General features: G+C 46.7%; 1 protein-coding gene across 2 annotated transcripts in view; it reads left to right on the top strand.

The window, feature by feature from the left end:
* LOC138575469 (phospholipid-transporting ATPase IK-like) overlaps positions 1 to 16,511 on the top strand; it is a 1,193,252-nt gene that overhangs the window by 410,287 nt on the left and 766,454 nt on the right. The window contains exons 1-2 of one of the 2 annotated variants that reach the window (XM_069649487.1): positions 8,317 to 8,554; positions 9,132 to 9,206. In XM_069649487.1, coding sequence (XP_069505588.1) covers positions 9,152 to 9,206 — 55 coding nt within the window. In that variant the 5' untranslated portion in view covers positions 8,317 to 8,554; positions 9,132 to 9,151. Of the gene's footprint in view, positions 1 to 8,316; positions 8,555 to 9,131; positions 9,207 to 16,511 lie in introns of those variants that run through there. The other variant, XM_069649486.1, reaches the window with a different exon arrangement.

Below are 16,511 nucleotides of genomic sequence, written 5' to 3'. Positions count from 1 at the left end.
AGGACAGGTGTGACCCAATGGACCCACTGATAACCCCCCCCCATGAGGGCAGGAGTGACCCAATGGACCCACTGATAACCCCCCCTGCCAGGGCAGGAGTGACCAAATGGACCCACTGATAACCCCCACCCAGTCAGAGCAGGAGTGACCCAATGGACCCACTGATAACCCCCCCCATCCAGGGCAGGAGTGACCCAATGGACCCACTGATACCCCTCCCCCCCAGCCAAGGCAGGAGTGACCCAATGGACCCACTGATATCCCCCCCCAGCCAGGGCAGGAGTGACCTAATGGACCCGCCAATCACCCAGATGACAAGCAACACACACCCAATACATGGCCCCTGGACATGCACACAGTGTGTGACTGAGTACAAGCAGAGACACACACACCTGAGTGCATCAACAGTCAAATGTGTGTCCATGCAAGTGGTCACAGATCGTTCAGTGTGATGCATGTGATGGACTCACCAAGTACCACCACACAACTAACAGCATGCACTCTGTATCCCCACAGGCATGTCAAGTGACAGCGACAATGCTGAACAGGCGACGCAACATCCACCTGCACGTGGCCAATGCAGCCCTCCTGCCCGGGATGGTAAGGCAAGCTGCTCTTTGACACAGGCACCAGCACCAGCTGCACCTGACACGGATGCACCAGCCGACGTCTCCATCCCCATGCAGGCTGCCACCACACAAGTGGCACACATTCCCACCATGGCCACAGATTCTATCCTGCAGGCCGTCTGAACTGCGGAGGAGGCTGCTTCCAGTGGCAACAGTGCCCCAGCCATGCAGTCCGAAGTCAGAGGACAGGAGGAGGGGGACAACATGGATGACCTGTCATTCCTCCACAACCTGCAGTTCAGCCCCCCCCCTCAATGCACAGCCACATGAGGACACCAACGCCTCCCCATGGCAGAGCTAAGTGTCCGCAAGCAGTGGATGGAGGAACAGCAGCCCACCCTATCGCAGCTTGTGGAAAGGCAGCAGGAAGAGGCTAGGCTGCAGCGGGAGGAGACTAGGCTGCAGCGGGAGGAGGCGATGTAGCAGAGGGAGGAGACGAGACTGCAGCGAGAGAGCAATGCGACATTGGTGAGTCGGCTCTCCAGGGCCATCGGACGTTTCACCACGACCATTGTCACCTTGGCACGCCATGTCCGGGAGGGCAACAGTGTGACATCCACCATTGCCGAGTCCATGTTGTTTGCCCAACAGGCGTTTCTTGGATGTGTGCCAGCAGTCACACCACCAGTGCCATCCACCAGCACCACCCCATCAAGCTCTGCCACTGCCAGCCCACGGAGGCACTCCAGTCAGCTGGCTGGACCCTCCGGCAAAGACGCTCATGCGCATAAGTGCCCCCGGAAATAGTGCCATGTAGGAATGGCTGTCCACAAGACATTCTGGGACACAATGGGTGTATGGCGGTGGGTAAATTTGGGTGGCGGGGGATGTCCATTATGGGGTTAGTGGTTTGGGGCCTGGTTGGGGGTGGGTATGTTTGGGTGGTGTTGGAAGTCCATTATGGGGTTAGTGATTTGGGGCCTGGTTTGGGGTGGGTACGTTTGGGTGGTGGGTGGGCACGGTCACAGGTGTACAGCTTTCCTATCCAATACACCTTCTTTCCTGCTTTGTTTACAATAAATCACCTTTGAAAACTCTTTCACGAGTGGACATCCGCAATTTCATTTGCAATCAATCCATTTATTAATGTGCATCTTCATATTCATGCAATGCTGTTCATGTGCAGTCTCTCAAATGTAAATGTGAATGAGTGCATCCTGTGCATTTTGACCTTCTTGTGCCCCCCTGTGAGGGAGTGCAGCCATCCCATCCCCATCCCCCTCCCCATCCCCATCTTCATCAAGACTCCATCATCATCCACTGTGTCTGGGGGCAGTGGAATGTTCCTGCGCATGCACAGATTGTGCAGCATGGCACACACAAGCACTATTTTACCTGTCTTCAGTGGGTTGTACAGCAGTGATCTGCCAGATCTGCTCAAGCAGTGGAACCTGGCCTTCAGTAGGCCAAATGTCCTCTCGATCATGCCTCGTTTGCGGACGTGTGCCCTGTTGTAGGCCTCCTCATGCCTGTTCCTTGGCCTCCGTACGGGCATCATCAGCCATGGCGTGAGTGCATATCCTGCACCACCTACATGGGATGTAAATGGAGGGGACATGTCAGTGTTTGTGGTATACATGTCTTGATCAGATGCACTGCAATCATGTGTTATTAGTCAATCATCCATAAGGGGCAAGCAGTGGTCTGACCAGTGGGTGATTACCATTCCTGGGTCATTGTTGTGCATATTGGTGCTTGGACATTGCCCAACGACTTGCTGTGATTATGAAGTTGCCCTTGTGGCCAGTAGTGGTTGGTGAGTGTGGCATTGTGCAGTGAGGTAAACACCTGGAGGGGTCAGTCATTAGACACTGTGATGATGTGGTTGATGCAGATCATGTGCATTGGGGGCAGTGGTGCATAGTGTGGGTGGGTGTATTAAGTGGCTCATGTCGTATTACCTTGTGCTACCAGAATATGTCTTGGTTGTGCATCTCCTTTGGCAGGGTGTGTACGGGCACACTGTGCCCACCTGTCATGTGTAGTTTTGTGATGTGTGGGTTGTGGTGACTGTCCATTACATTGGCCAGAGGGTGATGCATTGGCAGTTGTAGCAGGCCAGTCACACAGGTCATTGCCCTGGACACCCCCCCCTTTCACATGGGCCGTGTATTGGCAGTTGTACTCACCCAATAGCCATGTGCTTTGTCCAGCATAGAGTTCCAGGTACTGCGGCAATGTCAAATTCTGCAGGACCATTGAGCCATGCGTTGACCCCGGGAAACGTGTGCAGCAATGTGTTATCACTTGTCCAGCGTCACATACCATCTGTACATCCAGTGAGTGGTATAGTTTCCTATTGCAGTACACCATCTCCATTGCATGTGGTACTGTCAGCTCTATGTGGGTGCAGTCTACTGCACCAATGCAATTTGGCATGGCGGCAGTGGCATGGAAGGCCAACTTGGTGGCAATCACATGGGCATGGGTAAGTGGTAGGGCGATGTGTTCCGACACATGGCGCAGCAGGGCATCCAGTACCTGGCCCAGTATTCTTGAGAAACAGGGTTGTGAGAGCCTGTGCAGCTCACCAGCAGTGTGCTGATACGTTCCAGTGCCAAGAAAATGCAGTACCGAGACTACCTTCAGAAGGGGGAGTTGCCGTAGAAATGCCAATGCGGCTGCTGATGTCGTCCTCAATCATGGTGGTGATGTACATGACTGTTGGACGGTCCAGCCGGTATAATGTGTGGATCTGTCCTGGGGTCAGGTTGCAGAATGAGACCCTGATGTGGGGTCATGCCACCTGCCCAATTGGGTTTGGCATGGGTGCAGGGTTTGCTAACTGCCACCTGTGCCTCCTCTGCCTCCGCCTCCTCCTCCTCTGCACCATTGCGATGGAACAGATATCTCACTCCCGAAACATGTCACTGGGCTTTACAACCAGTGAAAATGGAGCACAGAGGGAAAAGCAGTGTTTTGATGAAAGAAATCCAAAATCTTGCTTCTAAATCCTTTTCTTGGTTGCTGAAACTGCAGAATGCCGGTACAAAACACCCTCAAACATCCAATATTCTTGCTGGGTGTTAGAATTCACTTAGTTCAAGAAATCATTGTGAACTTACAATGTCCTGCAAAGCTGAATTTGTCATTAAAAGGTCCACAGCAAAGGTTGCCTGCCTGTTTTGTCAAAATCTGGGTGCAGTACCCTTGGCCACCTGAATGACAGCTGTCAGAAGCCTGCATTAAAACTATAAACTTGTACAACTGAAATCTAATGTTTGAAATCTAAGTGGCCTGTTCTTGAGAGCAATCTATGTTGTAATTGTTTGAGCCCATGGTTTAGAATCTGGAATAAGCGTTCTAGCTGCTTGTTTTGAAATTACAAGTTTGTTTTAAGCAAAGAAAAAATGCAACAGAATGACATTGAATTTAAGCCTGACTAAAAGCAACCAAACCAGTATAACAGCTTCCCCCACAGAGGCCAGGCCTCTCCCTTCTGCTTCCCTCCACCAGGAAATCTTACCTAAGTGATGATTATAGAGTGGGACGAGAATTTGAGCTGCAGTGGGGAGGAGACAATGGACATCCTCCAGCTACAGGAACTGCCATGGTGAAGGGTCGTAAAATGGCCTGGGCCCAGGAGGAACTGGGAGGAGACTGCTTTTGAACTGCAGGGAGATAGAAGGAGGCTGAGACAAACAACCATTTGTTGCTTAATAAGGAGCAAAGACACATTTTAAAAAGACTGATAACTTACTGTGTAAAATTGTTAAAAACACAAAAATAACAGCATTGTTAATTTAAATATTGACTGCACATTTTAAAACGTGCCAGAACTATGTGACATGTTCTAGGAAGAAACGGCGGAAAATGTGATATTACACAAAATGTATTTTTGATAGAAGCATGAAACTTCATACACTTATGTATAATGGTTGTGTTGAGCTATCCCTTGATTAATCAATTCCTGTTTATTTTTGTGATGTTAGAGCCTTTATCCACAAAGGCTCTAACATCACAAAAATAAACAGGAATTGATTAATCATCACTACTTGCCATTCCATTATTTTTCAGCGCACTATCAAGGGATAGCTCAACACAACCATTATATATTGTCACAAACGGAGTGGAGGGACTCTAAGTCTCCGTAGTAGCTAAACCTGGTGCGACGCAAGATCTTTAACATCACCTCAACTCTCATGGACAAACCCTTTTAATTTAACGGGGCGCGTAGGTACTGCAGCAGGTGTCATCACAAACAGTCCCTCACCAAGAATGCAATATTCATACACTTATGCCCATGTTTAATGCGCACATTTGTATAAATTTGCTCCGAAATTGGACATTGTGTTCTGGACAAAAAGGGCAAAATTCTGTAAAAAGCAAACATTTTACAGCGACAGGGTTTGGAGGAGTATCTGCTACACAAAATATGTAATCTATATATGTTGTTATTATAGAGGTTGCACGCATGGAAATATGTATTGTACCAAAAGTAGATTTTGTGTTCAAGAGGCTAGGGGTGGACTGTAGGCCTCGTAAACCCACATCATAAAGATGACACACTGTTTTTCTCTGCCTATCAAGGAAGAGAGGAGACCCTGACCAAGCCCTAGAAAGGGGGCTCGCTTAGGATGAACCAGCACCCACACCCCTTTATCATAAGCATGAATAGAGACAGCTCAGGACTCCATGACAGACAGATTCACCCACTAACAGATTGCTGGTGGAGCACCCTGGAGCAGAACCATCCATCTTCCTTGCTCCATACTCCAGAAACCTGGCAAAGCAGAAAAGCCCATTCCATTAGCAGAACCATTTTTAGCTAGGCCTTAAATTCCAGAACCCTATTAACCTAGTGGCAAATAGACAGCCGGGCTGTGCTGTACTGCTTGTCTGCTAAAAGAATCATCGTCAGAACCAAAAGATCCAATCCAGTTGTGCCGTGTTGTGACCAGAGGCATTGCAGATCAGATCCAGTCCAGTTGTGCTGTGCCATGTCCAGATCGCCTTGACGCTGCCAGTCTGTCCTGACCAGAATCCCTGACCAGAATCCCTGACCAGAATCATGACGGGTCCATTTGAAACACATATAGTGAGTATCTATAGATAGAACTGTGTCACTAGCCTATGTACCTTGCTTAGTCAACCCCTATCTTAAACCCATCCTCTCTTTCTTTCCGAGCCAGTATTGTTAGAACTATCTTTGCGTGGACTTTTCTCTTATATGTATTCCTAAACCCTAACTTCCTATTGATCGATTAAGAAAATAATTCCCAACCCAAACAGAAAGTAGAGTATCACACCTGAACTGTTATGAACGGCCATGAATGACCTTCCTGTGTGGCATTATACTTTTTGGTAGTCTTTAACATAGTGTAAGAAATCCTTTTTGTCATTTTAAAACTGCATTCCTGTTTCCCATTCTTGTGCCTTTCTCAGAAAAATAACCTCCACTAAAACATCCATAACTCCTTCAATTTCTGGACTATAAACAACTTCTGCTTGTAGCTCACATCCACAGCTTTAATTTGCATCTACAACCGCATCCCAAATCCATATAGTTCTCCCGTATTCGCGATTATCGCGCACAGAAAAGTTTGCCGCAAATTTTCATTTAGGGAAATTTTGACAGGTGTAAAACAGCTTTTGATTGCTCCCGACCTCAGTTTTAAGATTTCACATTGCTTCTTAGTAGTAAATCATTGCTAGTGTTTTTCTGTAACTATCCAAAGCGACTCCCATAAGAAATTAAACAATTTCAGTAATTTAAACCATATTTAGTGTTTTTGCACATTCCATTCTCAGATAACTTTAAAAACCATTTTGACAGCTTGCCAATTAATTCTGTTTTTCTCTTGTGTTGCTGGGGGGAAATTGGGATTGATATATTGTTTGAATTTTACCATTCCTGAAACCTGTTCCCTTCTCATCTCTTTACATTGCCTCTTGGGGGGCTGAGGGGTGTGCAGGGGGAAATAGTAACCACACTGCTATCTGTTCTGAACACACACACAAAAGTATTATTTCTGTGCTGAATTGTTTTGCTCACTATTGCTCTTCGTGCATTAAAGAGATTGCTTAGTGTTACATCACCCCATTGGCGATTATTGTATACCCATTAAACATAGTGTGATTAATTGGTAGCTACACAAATAAATATTTTAACTTTGCAAACCAGCCTGATTCCTGGTTCAGTGTGACCGGGGGGTTCTAGGAGGGGGGCGTGATATGAGTGGTACATCGTTCAGAATAAAAGAACTTTTAGACACAAATAAATAAGGATTTCAGTTGTGTATTACACGCTACTCAGCGTTGACTTAGGTGAAGTGCCGGATTGAAAGCGATTACACCCTTAACCAGACAGGAGGAAATGTTACCTATTTTATCCTCATCTAAAGGATGAAATGCTTTGGTGGTTGATCCAAGACACACACTTGCGATCTGCAATGTACACACACATCTCTGTAGCACACAGAGGTCTGCAACCTGTGGCCTTCCAGATGTGTTGGACTACGAATCCCAAGATCCCTGACCAATGACTATGCCAGCTAGACATGATGGGATCGTAGTGGAAAACACCTAGATAGTCAATGGTTGCAGACCCCTGCTGTATGTAGCATGTAGAACAAGGAACATACACATTATATATGCATGCTCTGAGTTTACCTACTTAAGGATATGTGAAGAAATAACAGTTGGTAAATGGCAGAGTAAAATCAAAACGTGAAGCATGCAAGGGTTTGGCCTAATCATAACCCCTATCATTGCTCTGTGCAGCCTTTCCACAGCATAATTTTTCATCCCGCCCGTACCATTACAGAAAGGGACCAGCCATATGCAAATCACTCTAGATCGTCTCTCCAAAAAAAACATTGCAGTGTGAACTGCTAGGCCATGTTCCCTCTGCAGGAGAACACAAGCAACCCCAGCCATGTTTCGGCTTTGCGGTCCAGCAGTGCAATGCTATTGAACGCTGCCCTGACCAATGCCAGCGGTTACGATCCAAAGCTGGCCTTTTTGCTTCACAGTGTCTCCCTAATATAGAGTTCATGCTCAGACATGGGCCCCCGTAGTTGCGTGCTACACCTAGACGAAATCCAGCTTCTTGTTTGAGGTTGCGCGTGTTCCTCCACACAGGGGGCCTGACCGGCTGCTCTGACTGGAAAGTTCACATTGGTGGCAGCACCAAGGCTGGCTTGCAAATGGCTGATCCCTTTCTGTAATGGCACAGAACTGTCAACATTATAGTGATAGGGGAGGCTATCCAAAGCAGTACCATTGGTTATGATTCATGTAAAACCGCCAATCATCCACTCTGTTTTGGTGGAATGAGGCCTAGACTGTGTCACCCACAGGTAAGTTAATTATGATTCCGCTTCTTGTAATGTCGCTCCTCCAGATGTCACTTCCCAGGACAACAAATGGGTCAAAAAAGGCCACCCCTCCTGTGAATTTAAAAGTTGGCACCCCCGGTTGTCTTGTGTGGCGCTTCTTTGCTTCAAAGCGAAGTTTGTGCAGAAGCATGTTATTCGTTTCTGCTAGATGTGTTATTTTTCTTCCTGATTGTTTGGTTAATCCATCTTGTAAAGCGCTCCAACCCACAGGGTAGTTAAGTGTCCCTGACAAAGCAACAAAACCAAGTAGATGTTATCGAATCAAGAGTCTCACCATCTGGGTCAGCCCTCGAGCTCAAAGCTGAGGTCCAGGGACTGGCTGGACAGTTTAGCAAAGCACGTTCCGCCGCTGAACATGTTGTACTGGAACTGACGGTACACATCCTGTGACGGATTTGAGCGCTTGATTTACTCCCCTCTGCACTGAGGCTGCCTTTGTAGAAGGCGAAGTGTCCTACAGCAGCAAGAATGAGATAAGACGTTGAATTGGAGGTTCCGAAATAGGACCCCTGGCTTCCTGCCCAAGGACACACAGCTCACCGTCAACACGCGCGCCTTTGCGAGTTTAGGCACGACGGGCTAGAGGTAAATCTGGAGAGTTGGCAACAGTATCCTTTTTGAAAGGCCGGAAGGGCTGAGGGGGAGTCACTCAGGCCATGCTTTATTTTTATTTTACTTTTCAAACCAACCTTTTGAGCATCCGATGCCCTACACACGACGGTACCGTTTATGGCCATTGAAGCGAACTGAGTGAGGTATCGGCACTGGCGCTATCCTACCTCCAGGCGCTGCGCATCAGTGCTTATAACGAACACACCAGCCTGCAGGCTCTCTGTCGCGCGCTGCGCCTTTCGAGGTGTTCGACTGGACTGTAAAGCAGTTTCGTATTATTTTACCACCCAGAACAATGAGAACAATGTCACAGAATACTGAGAAGAGAACTAAACCTCTGCGTGTGTCCCAGGAGGGGACCCCGATGCGTCCGCTCCATGGGCGCCGGCCGCCATGTTGCCAGGTTCACAAGGAATTATGGGGTTTATTCAGCCGGCATCGCTGATAACTGCGTACTTATTAGATTGCGTACTTAATAAAACACCTGAACATTCAGACACGTATTCGGACTCTGTCTTAACCATGTCTTTTCTGCATTCCCATTTTCCAGGGGCCTGCGATGAGTTCAGGATGAGTGGGCGCGGTGCCTCCCAGAACACAGCGGGTGGAAAGGAGAGGCAGCCGGGTGAGTAACACGATCAATGCATTCCTTTCCAGTGAACGATGGCATGGCAGGGTAAAGCGCTTTTTTGTGTGTATCTCTACTTTATAACCTGTACAAGATACTTTCGAAGGGGCGTCGTTTAAAGAAAACAACTTTAGAACTGTGAGTCGCCTCTGCAGGGGGAGGAGTTGGTGTTGTGACTTACTCCACTCAGGGCTGGCCCTAGGATTTGCGGGGCTTTGGGTGGCATAAGATCCGCAAGGGCCCCTTATTTCCATAAATGGTGACCCATGATATTACAGAAAACGATTTCACAGAATGAGTCTTCAATATGCAAAATGTCGTGGGCAGCAGTTACATTAAAAACACGTTGCCATTAGTAAGGCAGGAGACAAATACAATGTGACGTCCAGTATATGATTTGTCACGGTTAACATTTACCTATGTGGCACTATCAGGAGTGAGGTTTAATTTTGTAGTAGCAGACACAATGAGAAGGGAGCCTCATCAGTGTACCCCCTGAGCCTTCAGTGGAGGGGGGTGAACAGGCCACAACGTTTGGCAGGGAGCAAGAATTGTCAGGGGATGCACGGATCCCATAACAGAATGTTGCAATGGCAACTGAGCAGGTTAGGTGACTGTTGCTGAGATGGTGTGTTTAAATCTTCTTGTAAATCATATGGCTTTTTTCCCATTCCTGCTGTAAAATGTGGTGTTTCGACTATGGGATGGATACGGCTTCCTCTGATCACCAGGTGTGGGAACTTCTGCCCTATAACAAAAATCAAAAGCTGACACCTATGAGTATATGCACAGTAAGTGTACATATAATACACAGTTTGATTAATTTACCTTTCCTCCTAGAAGAAAGTGCACCGGACAAAATCTCATAGGCATTTAAAAAACATGAATCAACACCAGAAAATGATATGAGAGGGGAGCTTTTACAATAGCCACGCTGGCAAAGTGTTAAAGGTGCCCACCATTTAATCCCAACAATCTATGGTGAAATATTCCAAGGAAAACGAAATCCCAGTAATAGACATGTGTTTTAATGACACCTTTATTTAGTCTTGTGGGTAAGCGTCTACACTTGGACAAACTGGGTGAAATCCTTGCAGCTGAGCACTTGAGCAAGTTTACCGGACTCAAAAATACCCAAGCGGGGTAATGGCCGACCCTTGTAAAAAGTGTCCTCATGTATCCTCTACTTATGCCCTAAAAAATAACACATTGCCACATGAGGGGAACATAACATTTCCAGGATTGCAACCTCTGGGCATATATACATGACTTGCTTGCCTGCTCATCGTTTGCCCTTACCCCCATGTTTGGCTTTGACCAGTACTCTGTTTTTTATAAATATGATTTAAAGTATTCACACATATATAAATCCTTATAGAAACTTGTTAGGCAAACATTGTTCAATTGTGGCATTAGTCTCCTCTTCTTGAATGGGAGACTACAAATACCAGAATGCAATTCAGCAGACGGCAACAAAACATGGCATTTGAGTTTTGAAAATGTACTTTCAAGACTTAGACTGTTGTGAGAAAAGGCTACTTACCTGTTTTTGTTTAAATGTTTGACAAATACAGGCCTTATATATGGTGTGATGAAAATATTACATACTACCAAAAATAAACTATAAATATGAAAATCGGAAAATAATGTAGTTATTTTAAAACCACTCTGTGAGATATTTATTTTATGTGGCCTGGAGGAGGGTGTAAATGTAGACAGCTAACTGGTGCTTTGTGTGTGCCTTTAGAATAAAAACGACCCTTATCATTTCTTAACATGGAAACGCCTTAATGGCCTCTTAAATAAGCCATGACGTGTAAATCGCTGCTGCTTTAAAAGCTAGGCTAAAGCAAAGAAAGCGATTAGCAGGAGGTATGGCCCTGCAGCGTCTGATGGGCTGCTGGGATGTGGTATTTGTCTTAAGAGCATCACAATGTCTTGGCAGGTGACACCGTGGTCTCGCTTGGAAAAAGCGCAAATCGTCCAAGGAACCAGCACAGCCCCTCTTTAAAATAATGTGACCTGCTAAAGTCGAGCAAGGCACTGGTGCCTGCGGGGGGCCCCCGTGATAGTGGGGCCCTGTGCCACTGCATACACTGCACATGCCTTGGCCGGCTCTGACTCCACCCAACCCAATTTAGCATTTACACAGTGCTTTAAATGGAAAAAAAGTGTAGGTACCTTTGAGTGGGCTGAGGATGAAAATCAGCAAGCAAGGCCACCTTGACAGTGGCAGCGTCCCAGTTAGTGAAACAAAAATGTCCCACCTCCTACCTGTGGGATCATGGTCCGTGCCGGTGGGCACAGGACACATTTTTGTTAACTCACCACTCCCTATTGTTATTAAATGTGCCTGTTCCCGTGCTGGAAAGCCCAGCGTCAGCACAATAGTGGGTGTATTTAATTTCAATAGTGGGCCTGCCATTCCTGGACCCACCATGCCAGCTCGAGGGGGTGGGGGGTTAAAAACTCCCCTGAACTGGCATGGCGGGGGCTAGTGGTGCCCCGGGTGGTCACCCAAGCGGCACTGGCATAAGGCCAGCCGTTCAAGCAAGGTCCATACATTTCTTGTGCCGGGTTTCATAGAACTCCCCAACTCAGTTCTACGGAATTCACACTGTCTCCGCATCCAGTCACAAAGTTCCCTATTCGTCTCACTTTCTATGTGTGTCTTGCCCTTTGTGTCTAGCTATTTATTTGTATCACTTTCTAGGTATCTCTCTCACCACTTACCCCCACTGCAATCATATTTCAGTCTCGTTCACTCTATTAAAGCACATTTTTTTTCTGAGCTTCGGCTTTGAGAGCATGAAACACTGAAGCATTACAATCCGTGAATCCAACCAAAAGCTCTGTATAAAGGTGTACTTTTAAGTTATATTTGGGGAATTTGATTCGGTCAGCCTAGTGCAATAATCTCTCACGGACGTCCATCAATCACAGGCTGATTTTGCCCTGTTTTGGCACCAATATTGTGAAGTATAAAAGTTTGCATACTGAAGGAAAGGAAGATCAGAAAGACAACTAATACTATAAGAAGAACCCTGATCTATGAATAAACTAGGGGGCTTAAAGAGAAATGTCATCGATAAACTCTCACAATTACCACGGAGGCCTGCTGAGCGACACAGCGGTGTTGCAAGAATGAAAATGAACAGATAAGTGTACAATTTAGTTTGAAACCTGATAATTCTAATGAGTGACTCTGCAAACTTAGCTGCATAACTTGAGTTCAGACCTGATCATCCTAACGAGTGACAGAGATTTAACCGATTTGCCCAGGATTAAACACAATGCTTAAGTGGTCAACTATGGAGTTGGGCACAGTGGGCTATTAAAGCACCTGGCCACATGTCTTCCCATCTATAGTTAATCACATTATTTGTTAAGGTTTGGGTTTGAAAAGATTAAATGGCAGTTTTATGGCAATGCATACCAAAGTTCACAAATTACATAAGACACCCATCTGACATTATAGAACTCGTTTTAGAAACCTGTCCAGCAAAAATAGAATGCTACCTTTATTTTACCCATCCTGACTGTAAGATAACTGTAAAGCCTAGAAAGGTGTGTGTTTTTTTAAAACTGTTTTCATAGTGAAAGAAAATGCCAATTAATGCAATGCTGTGCTATCCTCCTGTGTATTATCAGCCCCATTCCCACCTCTTAAAGAACAATAGTCTTTCCCAGGGGTCAAGTCCTAAAACAAAAGTGGGGGACTCATGAATATACTAGACCACCAGGACATTGATTTTGGGTATGGGGACCGCCCACCAGGCCAAACAGCGCCCCACCAAAAAACAAATAATAAAATGGTACACAGTTTTGCCTTCTTTGGGGACAGATGGGTGCTGTTTTACACCTGTTTGCCCCCAAGGAAGGCAACAAAAAGACCTCTATTATTTGTGGCAGACTTGGGGGTATCAGGGGGCTGGACCATTGCCTGTGGACCACCCCCCTCAGCAACCCCCCAATGAGGGACAGATCCTTTCTGCTTCCCTGGGGGGCGGGGGGCAACAGTGAGGGTCTTGCTCTGTTGTGCCACACCTTGGAACCAGAAAGGAGCACTAGACCACCATGGAATTGATTTTGGGGGTGGGGGCACCCAGGCCAAACTGTCCCCCACCCCCACAACCCAAAAAAGCCACAAAGGTGGCGTAATGTTGTTTTGCCTTCTTTGGGGGCAGACGGGTGCACCCATTTGCCCGCAAGGAAGGCAAAAAAATGCAGTGCATTATGAAAGGAGGCACGCTTCGGGGCATCATTGGGCTGGCCCTGTGCCTGTGGGGCCAGCCCTCTTAGGAATCCCCCACAGAGGGACAGATTCTTTCTGCTTCCATAGGGGGGGGGCAACATTGAGGGTCTGGCCACATTTTGTCACCCCTGCGTAGCAGAAAGGAGCACTAGGCCACCAGTGAAAGGATTTTGGGGGTGGCGGCCTGTTTTGTCCCTTGCCTGGCGCAGTACCCCCGGCCGCCCTGGATCTATGTCCGAGCCATGTTAGAGCTTTTCCCTTTGGGGAGGGATGGGGGAGCCCCGAGTGCCTCATGTCTGCTGCTGGGCTCAAGGTCAGTCGGCCAACGAGCAAGGCAGATGGCCAAGGCTGGGGGCAGAACCCCCGGCCGTCCTAGAGCTCTGGCCGGGCTATGTTACAGCTCTTCCCTCCAGGGAGGGATGGGGACCCTGTTGGGGCTCCCTGCGACCACCCCTGGGCTTGGGGAAGGTCGACCCACATGGGTGACAGGTGCCCAAGGCTGCTGACAGCCCCCCTTGCTGTCTTGGAGCTCTTGCCATGCTGTGTTACAGCTTTTCCCTCAAGGGAAGGACCGGGACCCCGTCGGGGCTCCCTGCGACGGCCACTAGGCTTGCGGACAGTTATGGGAGACAGGTGACCAAGGCCAGAGACAGCACCCTCGGCCGTCCTGGAGCTCTGGTCATGCTGTGTTACAGCGTTTCCATCCACGGAGGGATGGGGTCCCCACCGGGGCTCCCTGGGACCACCGCTCGGCTTTGGGTCTGTTGACCCACATAGGAGAGAGGCGCCTAAGGCAGTATCCTCTGCTGTCCTGGAGCCCTGGCCATACCACATTAGAGCTTTGTCCCTCCTGGGAGGGACGAGGAACCTGCCGGATTACCCCATGACCGCTGCTGGACTAGGGGTTGGTCGACACGCATGCAAGGCAGATGCCCAAGGCTGGTGGCAGCACCACCCACAGCCTTGGGCAAACACAGAGTGATTTAGCGGTTTGTTTTCTGACCCCCCTCACTGAACGATCTGTGTGGGGGAAGCTGGATGGTACAAATTGGGATGATTTGAGAATTTTGGGTTTCAGACCCCGCTCTACTTAAAGGCCTGTGTTAGGGAAGCTGGACAGAAAGATCACCCAATTAAATTACAGTCTATAGTTTTCAGCGCACACTGGGAAGTAACTTTGTTAATTTCAAACTTTAACACAGTTCAACCCGTGGTGTACTGACAAGGGGAATTTAATTAAATAAATCTTTTTTGGTTAAATAGGCTAAGGAACTACACAGTTTTGTCCCCCTCAACCCTCCACTCGCTATAAAGGGAACGGATTTAAGTCCAGCAGATCCCCCCTGCCTCTTTGGTTGGAAAGGGTTAAATTCTACTTACATAGAAAACATCTGTTTAAACTTCAGGAAAGCCAGCTGCATGTCAGCACCCTCGGGAAGGACATGGCATGGGTCTGGCCACTCCACTCTCAAGGATGGTCCCCTGCTCTCCACTATAGGACCCATTTTTTCTCGACTTTTATATTGTTTGGTTTCTCTATTTGGTCTTCTCTCTCAGGTTGCTCCATTGAAGTCAGTTTTCAATGCTTCTGTTCGACTTCTTTATCTTCTTCCTTCACGTGATGCTATTGTCCCTTCCCTTTCTACTCTTGGTTGGCTCTCTTTTCATTCTCGTCTTAAATTCAGTTTTCTGTGCTTAGTTTTTAAATCTCTCTACGGCCTTGCGCCAACCTATCTTTCCTCTCTGGTATCTTTTTATATTCCGACTCATTGTCTTTGCTCTCAGTCTCAGTTTCTTCTTGCAGTTTCTTCTCCCCCCTGTGGTAAATCTAATTTTCGTTCTTTTTTACTGTTCGCACCTTCTCATTGGAATTCTCTCCCACTTTCTCTCTGCTCTATTTCCCTATACTCTTTATTTTGTTCTTCACTAAAGACTCATATTCTTGAAACTGATTCACAAGGTTGAGTCCTTTATTTTGTCATTTGTATTTTCATTTTATTGTACTGCTTTTATAATCTAAGTACATCGCTTTGGGTTAATGCACTTTATAAATCCCAAATAAAATATAAAAAATAAAATAAAATACAGTCAGCTTTTAGGCCTTCCCAGAAATAGACAGCTCCACCCAGAGGCAATCTCTGTAAAGTCTCCTTTTGTTGTTTCCTGGCCGCTGTCAGATGGTAATTTTCAGAAGCTCTGTTCCTTCCTCATAGTGCATCTGCTTAATATAGCAGCAATGACACCATCAAGTTTACAATCTTGGGGAGTACCATGCAAGAGTACTCGCAAATAGGATTGGTCAGTTACCCTTCTCCTCCCAACTCCAGCCCCTCTCTAAGGATTGGTTTTGGAGTCCGGAGCAGACATTTCGCAATGCCCATTTGCAATCCCCTTTGTTATTATGTCACATTTTTGACAATATCTAGTTATTTCACTAGGCTTCATAATTTTGCTAGCAACTGCCATAATTTATATATATTCTGATTCAGCTAATCATGGGCAATTAAACAAAATGACAGCCAGGTCTGCACCATTTATCACGGCCGTTTGGCAATTTCCCGCTGTTTTTCCAAAAAGCATAATCATTAGAAACATGCAATTTATTATCCATATTCTTAATTTTACCCTCCACCCATTTGTCAGCTCTCAAATTTGGAACATTTTCAGATCAGCCAGAAACCCATTTTGGGTGACCATTACAGTCCATTGAGTCATAGGTGGATGAATTCCAAAATCCAAAATCGCTTGGAAATTACCTAAAAAATGACATGTCAATCAAGAAAGTACGATTTATGGTTGCTGAGAAAAAGGTCTAAATTATAATAGTCCTTTTACATTAATAGCAAATCTATGGGTTATGCAAATTGGAGCCTCCCTGCCCCCTGCCATATGCCTCCCTAGGTCAGTGTTTTTATTAGTCTCTTTGAAGTTGAATTCAGAGTTCAGTCTTGATTGCAGCCCCTCTTTTCACACATCCTCCCTACATTGCAGTCATGCACCAGCCAAGGGAAATTGTCCTGCAGAGACAGCAAGTCTAACGAAAGTTT

Source organism: Ambystoma mexicanum, chromosome 1p (genome assembly GCF_040938575.1).
Source record: "Ambystoma mexicanum isolate Mex_15411 chromosome 1p, UKY_AmexF1_1, whole genome shotgun sequence".
Classification (NCBI taxonomy): Eukaryota; Metazoa; Chordata; class Amphibia; order Caudata; family Ambystomatidae; genus Ambystoma; species Ambystoma mexicanum.
Note: the sequence above shows the minus strand (reverse complement) of the source record. Positions and strands in the feature narration are given on the sequence as shown.